The following is an 18,218-nucleotide window of genomic DNA, read 5'->3' as shown; positions in this document are numbered from 1 at the left end:
GGACCTGTGCAGAAGGGGCAACACTTGGCTTCTGCCGGATACGAGTTCTCCCCCCAAAACCATACGGAGAGTTGGGATAGGGTAGTGAGCACAGGGCGGGAACTTAAGACTCATGGCTGCCCCAGCTTGCCTCCTGGCTCTGCTGTGTGCCCAATTAGCCTCCTCCGTCCGGCCTCTGCACCCCTGCACAAAACTGCTACACTGGTGCCCACCTCACCGCTGTTCTTATGAAGGTTAAGTCAGATAGAGCCTGCAAAGCACTGATGAGCACAAGGCCAGGCACGGAGTACTGACAATTGTGACTGCACATGCATTGCCTTATTGGGTCTTCAGCTGACTAAATGAGACCGAAGCAGCGGAAGGGGACGTCACTCACTAGGAGGGAGTGGATCCAGGGTCCCAGAGCTCACACGCTGGCTCCAGGCCACGCTTCCTCAGTAAACCCCAGTGGCTGTTGTTACTGGTGTTGTGACCAGGGTCACTGCTGTAATAAGTTCTCTTTCCTGGGAGCTGCCTTGGAAACCAGCAACAGAGGACAAACCACAGCAGGTTATCTGCAGGATAGCTGGAGGGGAGCGAGTGAGTTCAGCAACAATTTTCTACTGTTGTCCTAGGTGAGGGGAGCTTCAACTCAAAGACTAAACCAAGTACTGTGAGTCAGTCTCAGCCCTAGGCAAGCTACCTTCCCTCAATGCCGCCAAGAAGGGCCTGTCGAGGGGATGCTTCATGTCTGGAATTATGAGCTAAAAAGAACAAAGAAATCACCACAGGAAACGAGAAGAAAGAACCCCAACCAAATGGAGTGGGGAGAGGTCCCAGGTGGCCGGGCCGGGCCTCGGGCACTAACTTGTAGCAGAAGTCAGCGTTGTGCTTATAAAACCGGCAGAGGTTCCCGTCATCAGGGGGCGTGGCACAGAAGAAGATGGATGGCGATAGATTGTACCGGCCAATCTTGCAGAATTCATCCATTTCTCGCAGAGCGCCAGGCTCGATGGCAACACGATCCCCTGAAGAGGAAAACGCGAGCAGGGGCAGAGCTTCTGTGAAGGGACACGAGCTCCTGGGCAGGTGCTAACAGGGGACTCTGGCCCAATGAGCCACCCCCCTACCTGGGATCCAGGGCGCCCCAGACAAGCCCAACCCGTTAGAGCTGCCACAGAAAACTCGGGATGCAGCACAGACTCACACTCTGGGAGGGTGACCAGCATACTTCTCCACAGACTGGTTTGGCCTGCCGTTCACCCACTCGTGGAACAAGCAAACCCCCTCTCCCCTCAGCTCCACAACCACTTCCCAGCTTGGGAAACAGAGAACCAGCCCCAAATCCAAGGCAAGCCAGGGCCCATCTCAAGCTGCTGTGTGGGGTTCGCAGACTTTTTTCCCTTCACCTGCTTTGAAAATATGGGGCAAGGCCTTTACAAACACAAGAGCCACAATTATGGCATGTCTTATGTTCAGTCTGGTTGTATTTAGACAGTAACTAGGAATTGACAGATCCATGGGTTAACAGACTGGCTTGGGCAAATGACCCACAGAGGCCTGAGATTCCAGTGAAGAATAGCATTCAGGCTTGTGAACTAGCGTCCTTCCCCTCTGTCTCACTGCGCCTGCTTGGAAACCCAGCCTTAGAAGTGCTCTTCTATCTTTCCATTATGGAAATTTTCCAACATGCATCAAAGTTGAAAGAACTGTACAGAAAATACCCAGACTTCCTCCGCTTTGATTCTTCAATTACTATGGGGCTAATTCGCTTCATCACATATTTATCCATCCATCCCACCTATCCGTTTCTCCTCTGTCCATCGCCCCATCTTCTTTCCTGATGCATTTCCAAGTAGGATGTAGCCATTAGTATATGCCACGCTTAAATACCTTAGCCTGCATATCGTTAACCGGAGTTCAATACTTGTCTCTGGTTCTTTTTTAAGGTAAAATTTAGGTATTGATAAAATGCACAATCTTACATGGATCACTAGATGAATTTTTTTTTAAAAGATTTTATTTATTTCGGGGCACCTGGGTGGCTCAGTTGGTTAAGCAGCTGCCTTCGGTTCAGGTCATGATCCCAGGGTCCTGGGATCGAGTCCCACATCGGGCTCCCTGCTCGGCGGGGAGCCTGCTTCTCCCTCTGCCTGCCTCTCTGCCTACTTGTTCTCTCTCTCTATCTCTCTGTCAAATAAATAAATAAAATCTTAAAAAAAAAAAAGATTTTATTTATTTGACAGAGAGAGACACAGCGAGAGAGGGAACACAAGCAGGGGGAGTGGGAGAGGGAGAAGCAGGCTTCCCGCGAGCAGGGAGCCCAATGCGGGGCTCGATCCCAGGACCCTGGGATCACGACCTGAGCAGAAGGCAGACGCTTAACGATTGAGCCACCCAGGCGCCCCTAGATGAATTTTGATAAATGTACTCACCTGTGTAATATGAACCCCTATCATGATACAGGACATTACTACTACCTTGGAAATTCCTTCCTTTGTGTCCCTTCCCAGTCAATCCTCACCCCCTAGCCCCAGAGGGGTGTGTGAGTGGAGCTGGGGCCCTCCTTAGCCTGACGCATGCCACCCGTGGGAGGTTTGCCCTTTACTAAACAGATACATGGTAAGTTATTTTTATGTCTTTTTGTGTTAAAACTACCCACAGAAGAGCGCAGAGTCCTGGTACATGGTGAGCGCTCCTTAACAGTAGTGGTGGCAGTGATGATGGTAGTCATGTAAGTAGTATTAACTATTTATATTGTGTTTATTATAACTATCTGAGCTGGTGTTACTGAACAGGAAATTCACACTATAAGATAGAGAGCCAGATGGTATATAAGTTAGGAATTCTTCCATGCCTTAGATTTATTGATTCTTTAAGATTTATGTTAAAACTTTAGAAACAAATGTTAAGAACTACTCAGTGAGTGCTTTTCTTCTTTCTAGACTAGTTGATTAGACCTTTCAGTCCAGATCAGCATATGAAACACTTCAATAAAAATTTTGTGTTCTAGGGACGCCTGAGTGGCTCAGTTGGTAAAGCGTCTGCCTTTGGCTCAGGTCATGGTCCCAGGGTCCTGGGCTCAAGTCCCATATCTGGCTCCCTGCTCAGTGGGGAGCCTGCTTCTCCCTCTGCTGCTCCCCTTGCTTGTGCTCTCTCTCTCTCTCTGAGAAATAAGTAAATAAAATCTTTAAAAAAAGGATCTACAGAAATCCCTGCAACCACCAAAATGTGTTGCTCCACCTGTGTGTGTACCTCTCCGCTTTCTCTGCAGCCCTTGTTCCAAATTACGTTCTACCATTGACAATGACTTCTTCAAGCTAGCATTCAAGATTCTTCATAATCAGGTGGAGTTTTGTATGCCTCAGTTTTGTCTTCTGATGATTACATTATAATAATATAATAATAAACTCACAGTTGAAGAGTGCTTTTTCAAGAGGGACTTTTATACAGATTATGCATTTTTAACATCTCCACTAACTCCCCAACACAGAACCTCTACTCTGAACAGCATAGAATTATTAGCACCCCAGATATGTTACACTTGCTTCTGTAATTTTATTACTCTGTTCCTCTTAACCAGAATATTCACTTCTGACCTCTTCACTAACTCACATACAAAACCGTTCTCAGGCCTCCAGCTGCTGGACAGCCCAGGGGTTCTGAGCACTTGCTTTAGAGTCAGAAAGACCAAGGTCGGTACCCCAGCTTGAGATTCGCTAGTTTGTGACCCTGGGCAGTCACCATGTTTCGCTTTCTTCATTTGCTAAGGAAGAAGATAATGCCTACCTCAGAGTTGTTTCAACAGTGAAATACATAATTATACATGCAAATATTTAACATGGAGACTAACAAATAGTAAATCAATGAGTCTTAGCTGCCTTATTATTGTTAAATGTCCAGCTCAAAGACCTGTCTCTTCCATGAGCCTTCTTTAAACACCTCTGCCCACAACAAATGCCCTTTCCTTGAACTGCCAGAGCCCATTCTTTTTCACACCTGATAGCTCGCTATGGTCTTATTCTCTAATTACTGGTATTTATGTATGTCCTGACGTCTGATCTCCCCAACTAGATCAAAGTATCCAGGGATCGGATCTTCTCATTTTTCTGTATCTAAGCACTTATCGTAGCTTAAATTTAAAGAACCCCACTCTGTTATGACTAATATTAAGAGATCTCGTCCCACAGGTAAGAACCAATCAGTGGCTATTGGAAACTATGAATCTTCCTCTTTGGGATAACTCCACAAAACCTCAGGGGCGGCCTCGACTTCCATTCAGGATGAATGGAGGGTCTGACAATGTTCCTAAGGGAAACACAAGTCCAGCTTCTTCAGGGCTGGGTCGTTCCTCTCCGTGCAGCTGCGCTCAGAGAGCCTTATAACTGACACAGAATGGAGTCTCCCGCCAAACTTCTCCTTGTCTCGAATAATCTGATGACCTCTCCGGGCTGTACAGTGTTCTCCTCAGCAAAGGAAGGATAAAGTCAATGGCTGGCCGTGTCACACAGCTGGGATTTAATTCACTGTGTTGGGTAACATCGCAGGCTGCCACAGCTGAGCTTTCCTCCCTCCAAGAGAATGAAGTAAGCACATCTAGAAAAGTATTGGTGGTTTTCCAGTCATCCAGTAAGATCAAAGACTGTATCCAAGACCCTGTTTCTCAGCAGATGGAGGCAGTTTGTGGTTCCTATGCCTGGAACATTTGCCCTACCCCTTTACCTGGCTTACCCCTCCACTGCCTTCAGATGTCGGATTAATTGTTCCTCCCTCAGAAGAGCCAGGGATCTGGTTAGAAGACACTGATCACATCGCTATTCTCTGTTGCCCTCAACACAACGGTAATTAAGTAACTGTATGTGTGTCCCAGACCTGTCTTCCTCCATGGAAGGTTACAGTCCGTGTGTGTAGAAATGGAGACTGTCCTGCTCACTGCTGTAAACCCCCCCAGGTTTAATAGAGGGCCCGGCCCCAAGAAAGTACACACAAATATTCATTTATGTTGAGGAATAAATAAATCAGTTAGTTGAAGGGTTTTGCTGACCTGGTTTTAGGTGCTTGACCAGTGATCCCACTTGTACGACTGTCCCTGAAGCTTCATGTCCCAGCACCATTGGCTTTTCCACAATAAAATCCCCAATTCGACCATGCTGCCAGTAGTGGACATCGGAGCCGCAGATCCCGACGGAATGCATCTTCAGCAGCACTTCTGATAAGAGGAAGGAGAGAACAAGTGAGGGGAGGAACGACCCCTCTGCAGTCTGAGGCGCCACCATGCTTCCCCTCAGGACAGGAAAATCAACCCTCTGGCTTGGTTTCAAAGGCCAGGTACAATATTTAGACCACAGAGGAAAACAAGCTAACCAGCAACACCAATTAAGGCTTGTAAGCCAAGAAAGCTTCCATAGAGCAAAATAGTTGCCTTTGAGGGTTAATGCTATGTGTCAACTCAGCTAGGCTATGGTGCTCAGTTGTTTGGTCAAACAGTAGCTGTCGGGGCGCCTGGGTGGATCTGTCGGTTAAGCGTCTGCCGTCAGCTCAGGTCATGATCCCAGGGTCCTGGGATCGAGGCCCGTGTCGGGCTCCCTGCTCAGCCTGCTTCTCCCTCTCCCTCTGCCCCTCCCCCTGCTCATGCTCGCTCTCTCTCTCTCAAATAAAGCAGATTACTCTGCCTAATGTGGGTGGGCCCCATCCAATCAGTTGAAGGCCCTAGGAGAAAAGACTGAGGTTTCCTGAAGAAGGAATCCTCCAAGATTGAAGCATCAACTTTTATCTAATTTCCAGCTTGCTGGTCAGCCCTATGAATTTCAGACTTGCCAGTCCTCACAATCACATGAGCCAATTCCTTAAAATAAATCTCCCCCAGCCCTCTCTCTGTAGACATATATAATAAACCTATATATAAATAAATCTATGTAACAAATCTTTCTCCTCTCTTTCTAGGTTCCGTCTCTCTGGAGAACTCTCACACACTGCATAAACAAGATATTATTAATAGGAAAAAATGTATCAGCCATCTAAGGGAAAAACTGTTTTCTAGGAGATAACTGATTCCACACAATTAATATGCTATGCCTGATTCTTATCTATCATGAGAGAAAGCCTGGCAAAATCTAGGCTTGGCAACACTTTGTGAACTCTCTTGTTCTTCATGCCTATTGTTTTGTTTAAAGGTGTAGCTTTAATTTAAACCATCCAAAGGTTTCAAAGGGTATTTCCCCTTCACAGGTTTGAATAAGTGAGATTTGTTGGTATTGTTGTTGTCAGTTTTCCAAGTTAAAAATAATGACGCTACTGAGCCCCTTTGCTAAAGTAAGTGCTAAAGGATTACTGGCCTAGTCTGACTAAGGTGACCATGTTGCAAGTATCTCCCTGAGAAAAAGCTCTGCCTTAGAAAGACAAAGAGACCTAAAACTCTGCTGTGCATTCAAGTGTCTTACACCCTGCCCTTGCCACAAATCACCAGCCATCCACCCCAGGTGTGGCTCCGTAGAACCTTCTCTGTCCTTGGCCTTGGTGACAGAGTAAGAAATGGCAGGGTACGGCAGGGTGAAGACTGAGATCAAGGTAGAGGAAATTATCTGAGTTTCCTTTCTTAAAAGTTACCAATTTGTAATAAGAGATTAAGTTTGACTTGCTAGGATGCTAGCTGAAATTTACCATAATTTCCCCTTCCAAATTCAAGGGCAGCAAGAGACAAGAAAGTAAGAGCAGAATGCTGCGTCAGAGAGAGAAACAGTACCAGGGTCCTTTGAGTCCAAGACAGCCCTTGTTTGGCTACTTCTAGAATCAATACCAACTTTTCAGGACACAGTGAGGGGCCTCTTTCACTTCTCTGAACATGATATCTTGGTGAAAATGCTTAAGCCCTAAATATACATTACGTGTTGAACACTGATAGAAACAGCTATTGTCTTTATGCTTATCACTATAAATCAATAAGCTAGCTGACCTTTGAGTAACAAAGCTCTGGAGGCTCCAGGAAAGCTGCCTTCAATCTGAAGTTCGCACAGAAGCTACAGTTCTGGGGTGAGGTGGGGAAGCACATCCCCAACTCACCAAGGACAGAGAGGAGACCCGAGTGGCTGGGTATGGGAGCAGTTATCTATAGACACTCTTCCCCTTGCTTCCCTAGGGGAAGCCTCACTTCAGAGTCCTGCAAATTATGAAGTGGGACTCTAGGGATGGGAGGGATTGGAAAACTGTCAGCAGGTATCTGCCCCAGCCAACAGGGGAGGGGGCATGACTTCCCCAGGTACACACACCACTCCAGGAAATGTGCTTGTCAGCTGGGCCTTACAGGCTTGCCCAGTGAGAGGCCAGAGCACTGGAACAAAGGTGGCAGGAAGCCTGCCCCAGAGCACTCACCCACTGTCTGCGCCTGGTTGATCAGGACTGTGGGGCCACACTCCATGCGGCCCCTCCCATTCTCACTGGACAGAAGGTCCCAGTCTTCCTATAGTGACCCTCTCTTTCTGATTCAGAAATTAAGCTCTGTAGACTCACTCATTTTCAAAGCTCCGGTTAGGGTTAGGGCGGGATTTGGCCACCCGAATAGCAGCTTATGGTAGATAGAGTAACCCAACTCTAGGTTAGGTCAAATGAGGAACAACTCTGCCTTTGGTCCAGAAAGATATTTTATGTCAAAAACTCTGGGACAAGTCAGCAGTCTGATATGGTAAGTCTTCTGCTGACTCCATCACTGTTTATTTCATGTGGCAGTCAAGTTGAATCTATCCCGTCGTGTCGTGGATAACAGACGAGGTTGACAGCCTAACAGAAAGATAGTTTTTAATTGGAGGCAAAGTCATAAACAGTAGGAAAAGTGGGGTAAGCGAGCAATGCCCAGGTGTCTTCAGGGTAAGTAATAAGAAACAATAAAATGTAAGTCGAGTATCCCAAGGACCTACCATTTGGGCCTGGTTCAGGGATAGGATAGTTCTCCTAGAGGAAATAAAAATAGAAAAATCATTTAGCATGCATAATAACTTTCCCTTACAAATATTTTCAATTGTTTAGTCAACGTGGAGTTCCATTCAAATATTTCTTCTTAGAATGAACATAGGCTCAGGCCATATCACAGCTGGGTGGATGCCTGAGGGGGCCCACTAAATCGTGCTGCCTCTGATTCCTGACTTCACCCCACCCTACCTCCCGGTGCCATTTGCCCTAGACTGATGAAAAAGGGTACTAAATGCTCCCCTAGGCAGAAAGGACGTTTGGACTGCCTTCCATATCAGATCCTTCCCTTCTCAAAAACCACATTCTTAAGATACAGATTTGTTTGGTCTGGGAAACTCTTACAGGGAGAAGGGTGAAGGTATCTGGTAGTTGCATGTGAGGGCTTTGACCTCTAGACAAGGTTGGACAGAGTGCGTGCTGCCACTCTTCCCTTGACATCAGCACACGGACGGACCAGCGCTCAGCCCTCTCTTCTGAGACCTCCCATGTGGAGTTTTAGAGGCCCTTTGGGAACACAGAGGACCTGCATTTTGGCCAGTCTCCGGGTTCAAAAGGCTATCTGAGCTATTCTGGCATTCATGGCTAGTATTATTATTAACTAACTCTTCTTCCCATTGCCAATGAGCTGAGCAATTCATGGTGATCAGAAGGAAGGGCAGTGAGTGGCCAGATCCAAGGGTTCATTTTATGAATTCTTTGAAGGCAGCCAAGAAGAGGAAGGAAGGTGAAACGTTCACTGTACCAACTACATTACCAGACAATGTTCTGGCTTTAAACACATCATGGCACATGGCCCACAGTGTGCAGATGAGAAACCCGAGGCTTCGAAGTGAAATAAGTTGGTCAAAGTCATACCACCACAGAGTAGTTAAGCCAAGACTAAACCTGATTCCCCGGCCTGCGTCACTGCACCACACTGCACCCCAAGGGTGGAATATGCCTTTTCTCCTTCCAGGGTGATGCAAGGAGCAGGCAGACAGGTGAGGAGAAGGTTGGGGCTGGGGCCCACACAGAGCGCTCTGGGAGGGGCATTGCTCCAAGCTTGCCTCCTTCATAAAGCCTCCCCCAGATGCTTTAACACGTAGCAGTAAATGACACCAGGGCTTTTTTGCTAACAAAATAACCCTGATGCCAACGACCATGGCTTCAGTCTCTTCAGTGACCAGGCACAGTGCACTGCCTCAAACATGGGGGAGCATGCACTTGCTACACACCCAGTCTCCATAAGAGACCCCAAGGAAGGTCTGCGGTTCTCGCTCCCCTCAGATTACTGGCCTTTCTGTTGAAGTAGCTTGACGCTAATTTGACCTGCTTGTCCCCAGTGGAACAAAGCCCAGAGTGACAATGCTAATGCTGATTAGCAAACACTGACCAGCTTTTTTCTACCAGGTCCTGGGCTAAGTGCTGTATGTCCATCGCCTCGGTTCATCCTCATGACGACCCTATGTGATACCTTCTATTATTATCCCATTTTCCACATGATGAAACTGAAGGACAGGGAGATGTAGTGATCTGCCCATCGTAGCACTAAGGTCACTGGTGGAGTTATATCCAAAGCAGCTTGAGGTGGGGAAAAGGTGCTCAAGGCAGTTTTTCATCTGTTAGTAATTTAAACTGGCTACACGTGAAAGGAAGGAGGGGGAGGGGGGAGGGAATCCATCTAGAAATGGACAATTCAGGACAGCCGGCTGTCACCAAAACCCTTCTCAAAGTTGCTGGTCCCATCTCTGACATTACCCAACATCAGGGATTGCTGTATAAAGTTATGTTTCTCTTAAACTGGGTGAAATTTTAAACTGCAGTTTAGTTGAAACTGAAGACTGAGGCCTTTATTTCAAACATGGAACAGAACGCTGTCCTTCCCAGTAAAGGCTCTAGTAGGCAGCTCCATTTAGGGGTGGAGAAGGGGTAAGAATCAAGCTCAAATCAACAGCTGGGCACACCAAGTAGGCCCTGGGTCACTAGCGATTACTACTGTAAACATTTGCTGAAGGGGACAGAGCGGGCCAACTTTGGCCCTACCACCCCCGCAAAGCTGCAGTGACATTCCTAGACACTAGAGGGTGCTGTGCAGACAGCCTGGCTTTTCCTTAGTGGCTGATTGCACATTATGGAGAACTTAAATACCTCTCCCTGCAAACCAACTTCTCCTTTTCGTTATTTCTTGCTGTCTCTAACCACCCTTACAACTCAGCTTGGCTCCTGACTCCGCTCTCTGCAGGAGACATGCCGCAGAAGCACAGGACCGTGTTAAGATCAGCCCTTAAGTCTGTAAATGTTATCCTAAGCATGGCTGTGGAGATGATGTTTTAGAAAGTTATCGCAGCATGGTTACTAAAAAAACACCTTGCTTTTCTTTGTAGCTCCTTGGAATGATGCTGCCCACAGTCCTCTGTTTACTTAATCTCCTTTTCTGTCTCAGATTTCGGTGATGATATTCTTTCATGCACCCTATTCTTCATCTACCAATTTCTTAGCTCCCCTGAGATCCCTAGCTTTCACTTTTACCCCCACAGCCCTTTCATCCCCAAAGTTTTGTCATCAGGCATAGTCATGGTTTCCTGAACAGGACTTCTTACCTTTCTGTGATTGACAGTAACAAAGGGATAAAGGGGAGTGGAGGTAACTATTCTTTCCTGTAGTTACATCGGGTTTCCAGCCTTTTTCACTTCCAGTCAGAAATACATCACATACATATGCGCCCCCCAACCCCGTCCATCCCCTCCAGGTCTCACCCCACCTCCCTGAATCAATCATGGAAATACTTCAGGAAGAACTCTCTGTGGGAGCTTGGAATCATCCCAGGTGCCTCTTGCCTCCTAAATATGTTTTGTCTTTAGCTGGAAATGGTACTTAAGTTGGTACCTTGGGCCATTTCATGAAATTACTCAGTTTTCATCATACCTCCCATAGGTACAGGAGGTACACATTATTAAACTTGTTTATTTTTCTCTTGTTAATCTTCTATTACAAGGAGTCTCAGCCAAGAACCTAGAAGCACAGGGAGAAAATTATTTTTCCTCCTCTACATCACAAAACAAAAATCTGACTATACCCCATCCCGAACTCAGTGTTCAGCCCCCTGGAAACAGGGGCTGCGTTATTCCTTTCTTCTCCCTGGCCAGATGCTGGTGCCTGAAATGTGGCAGAGCTGTGAGGAATAAGGCAAATAGGGCGCCTGGGGGGGGGGGGGCTCAGTCAGTTGAGCGTCTGCTTTCGGCTCAGGTCATGATCCCAAGGTCCCGGAATTGAGCCCCTCATTGGGCTCCCTGCTCAGCGGGGAGTCTGTTTCTCCCTCTACCCTTCCCCACTCCTCATGATCTCTCTCTTTCTCTCAAATAAATAGATAAAATATTTCTTTTTAAAAAAGGAGTAAGGCAGATAAAGTGTACTCAATGTGGTCGATGGCCTACTACTGATATGTGATGCAATATGTACAGAAACTGAGCATTTAGAAATATTTACCACATTTTGACATTGCTGCAATATCAAAATACAGCAATACAAACATATTGGCTCATGGCTGAAAATATAAATAAAACTGCGTTTCATCTGGGATAGTTTGTGAAGCACTTCATCAAAGCACCCAGCAGATGTCCATAATATAGTATGCACTCAACATGTTAATTCTCTCCGTTTCCCTTACCTTTCAAGTGAAACCTAGAGCATTAAAAAAAACAAAGCCCCCTCCAGCCCCCGCCCCCCCCCCCAAAAACAGCTTCTGTGGAGAAAAACTCATCTGACTGTTTTATATCCCAACTTCATGAACTAGTAACTCAGAATTCATTTCCCAATCAAAAGGAACTTCTGGATTTCTCAAAACTGACCAAAGAGGCACAAAGTAATTAAACTGGTAAATGATGAATACAAGATTATTGCCTGGGCCCACATTTATTATAATTCAGTTAAGAATTGTCCATATAGGGGCACCTGGGTGGCTCAGTCGGTTAAGCATCTGACTCTATTTCGGCTCAGGTCATGATCTCAGGGTGGTGGTGATGAGGGAACAGAAGGCAAGCTGAGGATGAAGCATAAGGTGACACCCCACAACCAACCCCCCCACACACACACACATTCCTAGGTGGGATATGTGTGACATTCGTCCAGGAAACTTTCAACTATCTTTGCTAAGGGAAAAACTACCTTAGCTTAACAATAGCAAGACCTCCAGTATCCTGAGGGTCTTCTTTAGCATATGAAAGTCCTTTTGGACACCTCCCTTTTTCCTTACTTCCCCCAACTCCCAAGTTTATAATCAGCCATTCCTCACAACCCCAGTGCAGTAGCTCTTTCTGCCCACGGTCCTGTCCCAGTTGCTTTAATAAAATCACCCTTTTTGCACCAAAGACGTCTCAAGAATTCTTTCTTGGCCCTTGGCTCCAGGCCTCACCAACATTCCAAAACTACATCAGTGGGATCAAGTTCTGCACAGAGCTCCACGCTCAGCAGACAGTCTGCTTCTCTCCCTCTCTCTCTCTGCCTTAGCCCTGCTCACGCATGCACTCTCTCAAATAAATCTTTAAAAAAAAAATGCCCACATAACACAAAAGAAAAAAAAAAAGCCCATGTATTTGAAGATCTTGGTCTTTATCTCTTTTTATGCTGAGATGGTTTTTGTTTTTGTTTTTGTTTTTAATTTAAGTAATCTGTACACCCAACATGGGGCTTAAACTCATGACCCTGAGATCCAGAGTCCTGTACTCTTCTGAGCCAGCCAGGCACCCCTATGCTGAGATGGTTTAAATGTCTGATTCTCCTAGGCCCTAGCCTCCTGTCATTAGCTGTGCTGGACCTTTTACAGACACCATCACATTGTAAGGGCTGATTGAGGGCAGGCTGCTCCAAGATGGGCCATTTTGGCATGTGGATTATTTTGAGTTGAAGGCAATCAAGGTCCTACAAGCTCAGGAGAAACTTTTGCCCCACCCTTAACTACAAAGAAGAATCTAAATTGGAGGGTCTTGACCACAGATAAATTTTATCTGAGTAATCCATCTATGTGGGAGGGGAAATATTTATTTACCAAACATTTCCTCTTTTTGATCTTCCTGCAAATTGCATTCATTCCCTTTGAAGTCCCAAGTCTCTAGCTCCTTTTCCTTAGTTCAGAATGACACAGAGGCCTCATTTTGCCTGTCTTTGGCATTTCCATGTATGTGTGGATTCTCTGTACATATAAACTATAAAATTTGATTTTCTCCTGTTAATCTGTCTCATGTCAATTTGATTCTTGGTCCAGCTAGAACCTTTGAGGGGACAGGAATTCTTGTTCCCTGACACCATCCAGCCCTCACACAACCCAGAGATGAGAACTCCTGTCATGCCCATCATACAGATGGGAAATTGAAGCAGAAAGTAATTTGGCGAGTCACACAACTATAAACAGCAGAGCTAGCACGAAACCCTGCTCTGGGCCTCAACCTGGCTCGTGACTTTGTTACGGTTTCCATTTAAAGAGGACTTCAGTGAGCTGCACTTTGAGCTGACAGTTTTTGCTGACAGGCTGTTTGCCTCTTTATGCATCAGCTTGGCTGCCTCTCTCCCTTGCTCTATTTAAACTAGGGATGGAAAAGTAAAAGTCCTTTTTTTCCCCCTCATATTTTTGTTTTCCTCATTACAAAAGATAAACCACCAGTCAGTGTGTGTGTGTGTGTGTGTGTGTGTGTGTGTGTGCGTGCGCACGCGCATACTCTCTCTCCGACTTACCACCCAATTTAGAAATGCCCAGAGCCGAGGCATCATGCAGACCTGAATCCCCAGGCCAGGGAGCACTGGAGCTGCCAGGACCCTTCCCTTGCTGTGGCCAAGGGGATCACTAGCTGCACAGTAGGCAAGGAATTTAATTTTTCCTTCCCTGCAGCCCCAGCACCAAGAAAGAAAAGGGAATCCTTCCTGCCTTCCTCCATAGGCAGGAAGAAGCTAGGTGTTAGGTTTCCTTCCTGGCAGGTGGACGATGGCAGGAGTTTGAAGAGGCGCAGGTCAAATGTCCCCCAGAGACCGCTGCCATGGATGTTGGCCGGTCCCTGGGCTTACCCGAAGTGGGACGGCAACACCGGGCAGGGTTGAGCCCTCGCTCCCTGTTTCAGAACCCTTCCGAATCCTGCTTCAGATTTTAGAAATGGCCTGTCCCCAGACAACTCCCTTCACATGAGTTCCCGAGGCACAACCATTTCTATCAGTGGACGCTGACCCTGGTTGGCCAAAATGGCCACACCCTGCTATGGCCAGGAAATCTCGGATTTCATTTTGGTTCTCCCACAGAACGGAGAACTGGTGTTCGCTCCCAAAGCTGCCTTAGGACTGTTCCTCCTTGTTGCTTCCTGGTTTACTAATAGTACCACCCCCCCCCCCAATCCCAAACCACTTATCTATTTGCCTTACAGGAGGCGGCAGAGATGCGCTATGGCAGTCAGGGGGCTCTGTGTGAGGTGCTGGGGGTCCTTCTCTGGAGGGAGTGGTGAGGGGCCAGGAGGGTCTGTGTTGAGGCCCAGGTATCTCTGAGGCAGCATGGGCATCCCTGGTCACTCTTCTCAGCTGACGGCTTTCTGCCCCTTCCCCCGAGCATGGGGCTCTCTCCAGGGTAATGTCCTCCACGGGCTGCCTTCTCGATCTACATGTCCCGCTCAGCCTAGGCAAGCTCGTCCATCTACAAATTCCCACCAGGGTGCTACTTTGGCCAGGACAATACTTTGTTGAGCAGCACAGTGCTGTAAACTGAATGAAGTCTGCCCCTCAGTCATTGTGACACCCCCCCCAACACACACACATTCGCAAATGCTTCATGGGGAGGGGGTGCAGGACTGCTCAGTAAAGAAGCAGAGGACTCCTGAATTTACATCTCCAGCCCAAGAAATCATCCCTATATCCCAGATCCCTAGAACCAAGATAATTTCTCAAAGACACCTTGATGTCATGTCCCAGACACATCTTAAACTCAAACCTGATCTTATCATTTTAATCTACTCTTTTGTCTAGTAAAATGATCCCACCTCCGCTACTCTCAAACAGACCTGAGGCACTCATGAATCCACCCTGAAGCCCTTTAGTGTACCAATCCCACAACTCAACATTCTCTAGCTGGTCTATTTTCTAGAGCCTTTAGGATACACCTACCCCAATTCCTCCCTAATTCACGGTGTAGATTCTAAGGCAAAGCTGATAAAATCAATCTTCAAAAATGTCTATTATTTTTTCATAATATCAATTTTAAGGTGAGCTTCCCGGCCCCTCCAGTCTTCAAAGCTTTGCTCTAGAGAGCATGACAAAAAAAGAGGTCATCTGGTAGAGCAGTGGGAGAGCATGAGTTTAAGAGTTAAGGCAAAGCAGATCCTGGAGTTGCAATTCTAGTTCCACTACTTACAGGTTCATGACTTAAAGCAGGCCCTGAGCAGCAGGAAAAGCAGATCCTGTCCACCTCTCCAGCTTCAAACTCCACTCAGTACATCACACTATTTGCAGGGCCAGGAAACAGGACCTGTAATCTTGTACTTCATATATCTTTGCACTGGTTCCTACATTTGCCTGAATGACTCCTACTCATCCTTCAAGAACCAGATCAGGTAGCACCCATCTCCTCTAGGACCTCTTTCCTAGGCCTAGGGCCCCTCCCTGTGAGGTCTTTACTCTGCGCAGCCTCCATCAAGGTTGTCACACTGTCTCATTGTTAACTTCAGCTTGTCTGTCTCCCTAGAGCAGCTTGAGGGTAGGGGCACTGGCCCTCGGCCCAGTGCTTGGCATGTGGCAGGCACCCTCTCATCTAATAAATGTTTGTGGAATGAAGGGCTGAGTTGGAGATCACTCTGTAAGCTGCACAGAGCTGTGCCATTTTGCCTTCCTTACAATACCATCTGGTGTTGGGAACAATAAACACTAATAGGGTCACTTTAATTCAGGACCTTGGGTGAGGCTCCACAGTGAGTGGAGAGAGCACCGGAATGGGAGCCTGAACCCCTGAGTTCTTATCTGGGCTCTGCTAACTAATCAAGCCTGTCACCCTGGGGTCAGCACTTTCTTAACAGGAAATGGGAGAGTTGGCTCAGGGCAGGAGTTTGTAGTCTGGGGTCCACAAACCTCCAGAGGGTTGATGGAGGGACTTAAAGGAAGTCCACCAAAATCTCTGAAATTGCTGCCAAACTCGGTCTGTTTGCATTCTGTTGGGAGAGAGACCACAGATTCTCAAATTGTCAAGAACTGCTAATCTGGATAATCTCCTGAGTCTCTCCTATCTAGATCCTCATGTATATTCTCTCTGAGGAGGAAGGAAGCGCCAGGGAGCAGTAGAGATGGCTGGCACCCATCGCACACACCCACTGCCATCCCAGGCCCATCTGAGATGGCCTTTGTCAAGGGACCCCTGACACGACCACAGGGCCAACCCTGCAGCTCCCTGACTTTGGCCCCATGAGCCAGGGAGCAGAGGGAAAGGTATGGTGCCAAGGAGACATACACATAATGCTCTTAAAGAAACAGGGGAGCCGGATCAGAGAGGAAAATGGCGGAAAAGTGAACCAAGTGTAGACTAAGGGAGGTAAAGAGGAAAGAAGCTTTAGAGACATGGACACTATCCAGATCCAGAAGTCTGGCATAGGCACAGGGAACACTAGGAGTCCTGGAGATGGAGGCCTGTGCTGGAAGGAAAAGAGGCAGGAACTGGCACTTTCTGAGTACCTAATAAGTGCTGGGTACTCTTGTGATCATAATAATCCTGCAGAGGAGGTTTTATCAGCCCCAGGCAAGACAGATTAAATTCGAGTTCCACAGCTTTTAAATGTCCCTCTGGCCCTCCTTTCTGCCCTGCACTGTCTTCCCGGAGAAGTCCAAGGCATGTCCTACATCAGGCAGCCTCCTGGTCTTTTGATGTGCAATGACAAGAGGCTAGACTATGAATCTGGGGCTCTGGCCACGTGCCAGCCACGGGGCTGGGTTCCGGGAGGCACGCGACAAGAACTTTCCTCTTAGCACCTTACAACCACCAGCCCCCTCCCCCCAACATGGTAACCAGCTCTGATCCGGGTGGCCGGGACACGGAGGTGCTGCAACTGGCGAGCTGGGACCGCGGCTGAGTTCGGAGGCCCGCAGGGCAGGGTCGGGCTAGGCTTCCCTTTCCCCTTCCCGTTTTACCAGGCGCAGGTCTCCGGGTCCGTGCACCACCAGAGAGAGGTTCTCGGGTTTGGCCGCCGCCATGTCGTTTTTTCCCTGCCGAGTCGAGGCTGCAGTCCGCAGGACGCGTGAGGGTTTTGGTGACAGCCCCGCGAGGGTTGAGGGTAAGAGCTGGGAGGCCCTGCTTGTCAGAAAAGGCGCACGCCCGGCCCGGGGCGGGGCTTCATCGCCCCTGACAACCGGGGCGGGGCTAGTGTGGAGGGCGGGGCCTCCCTGCTCCGCTCCGGCCTTCGCCGGTAGGGGGTTCGGGTGGGGGCTGGGAGGAGGTTGGGAAGGGACTGGGGGGGGGGGTTGGGGGGGGAATCCCGGCCTCCGCAGCCAACTGCCGGCGCTGCTGTTTCTGTGAGCCTCAAATCCAAGGGAACGTTGATGCACTTCAAGTAGCCCGCAGAGGCAACAGCCACCAGACCAAGGTCCTCAGACTTCAGCTGCAGAAGAAGGGAGTTCTGCGAAGTGGAGCAGAGTCTCAGGACCAGCACTGAGATTCTGATAGGGTAAGTCTAGGTCTTACCTAGGGGTGAGGCCGGCGGGTCTGTATTTGTATTAGCATTGGAATGCTGAGGCTGCAGGTAGGGCGTGGTCTACACTTTGAGGAACAGGCTCTACACTGACGCAACCTCCACGTTGTCCCCGTGTCCGCAGCATCCCGCAAAGTGCCTGGTACTACTAAGAGTGAATCAATGAATTGGTGTACCATCCCATGGGCTTGATGCATCAGAGTAAAGAAGCTATGAAATGGAATCTGCAAACGCCTTCTCTCTTAACTGGCTCTGTTTCTTATAATAGAAGCAGGATTTCTGCCTACATTCTTCCTTCAAGCCTCTCTTTCCTCAGGAGTGAAGTTTTACTCCAAGGGGAGAGCTTCCCTCAGGACAGGCCTAAGTCCATAAAGCCCGTTTCCTCCTTTGAGAACAGTGCTCAGGATTTCATTCCCTACAGCCTCTCCCCATGCCCAGATATGCTGCTGGATCATTTTATCACCTTCAGGAGACTTTCCCCAGTGCCCAGCCCTTGAAGATATCTCTCTGTGGCACTCACTGCATGACCCACAAATGGGTCACAGTTGTACTTTACCTGTAATCATCCCTTTCCCAAATGCTCTGGAAGGCCACTGAGGG

General features: G+C 47.9%; 1 protein-coding gene across 1 annotated transcript in view; it reads right to left on the bottom strand.

Moving 5' to 3' along the window:
• The window catches only part of SORD (sorbitol dehydrogenase), a 29,766-nt gene extending 12,544 nt beyond the window's left edge, over window positions 1-17,222 (bottom strand). Inside the window, exons 1-4 of the mRNA XM_021695504.1 lie at window positions 17,062-17,222; window positions 7,890-7,923; window positions 5,024-5,188; window positions 848-1,007 (exon numbers count right to left, since the gene is read on the bottom strand). Of these exons, the coding sequence (XP_021551179.1) occupies window positions 848-1,007; window positions 5,024-5,188; window positions 7,890-7,923; window positions 17,062-17,124 (422 nt within the window). The 5' untranslated portion in view covers window positions 17,125-17,222. The remainder of the gene's footprint in view (window positions 1-847; window positions 1,008-5,023; window positions 5,189-7,889; window positions 7,924-17,061) is intronic.
• Window positions 17,223-18,218: the final 996 nt, after the last annotated feature.

Source organism: Neomonachus schauinslandi, chromosome 9, assembly GCF_002201575.2.
Source record: "Neomonachus schauinslandi chromosome 9, ASM220157v2, whole genome shotgun sequence".
Classification (NCBI taxonomy): Eukaryota; Metazoa; Chordata; class Mammalia; order Carnivora; family Phocidae; genus Neomonachus; species Neomonachus schauinslandi.
Note: the sequence above shows the minus strand (reverse complement) of the source record. Positions and strands in the feature narration are given on the sequence as shown.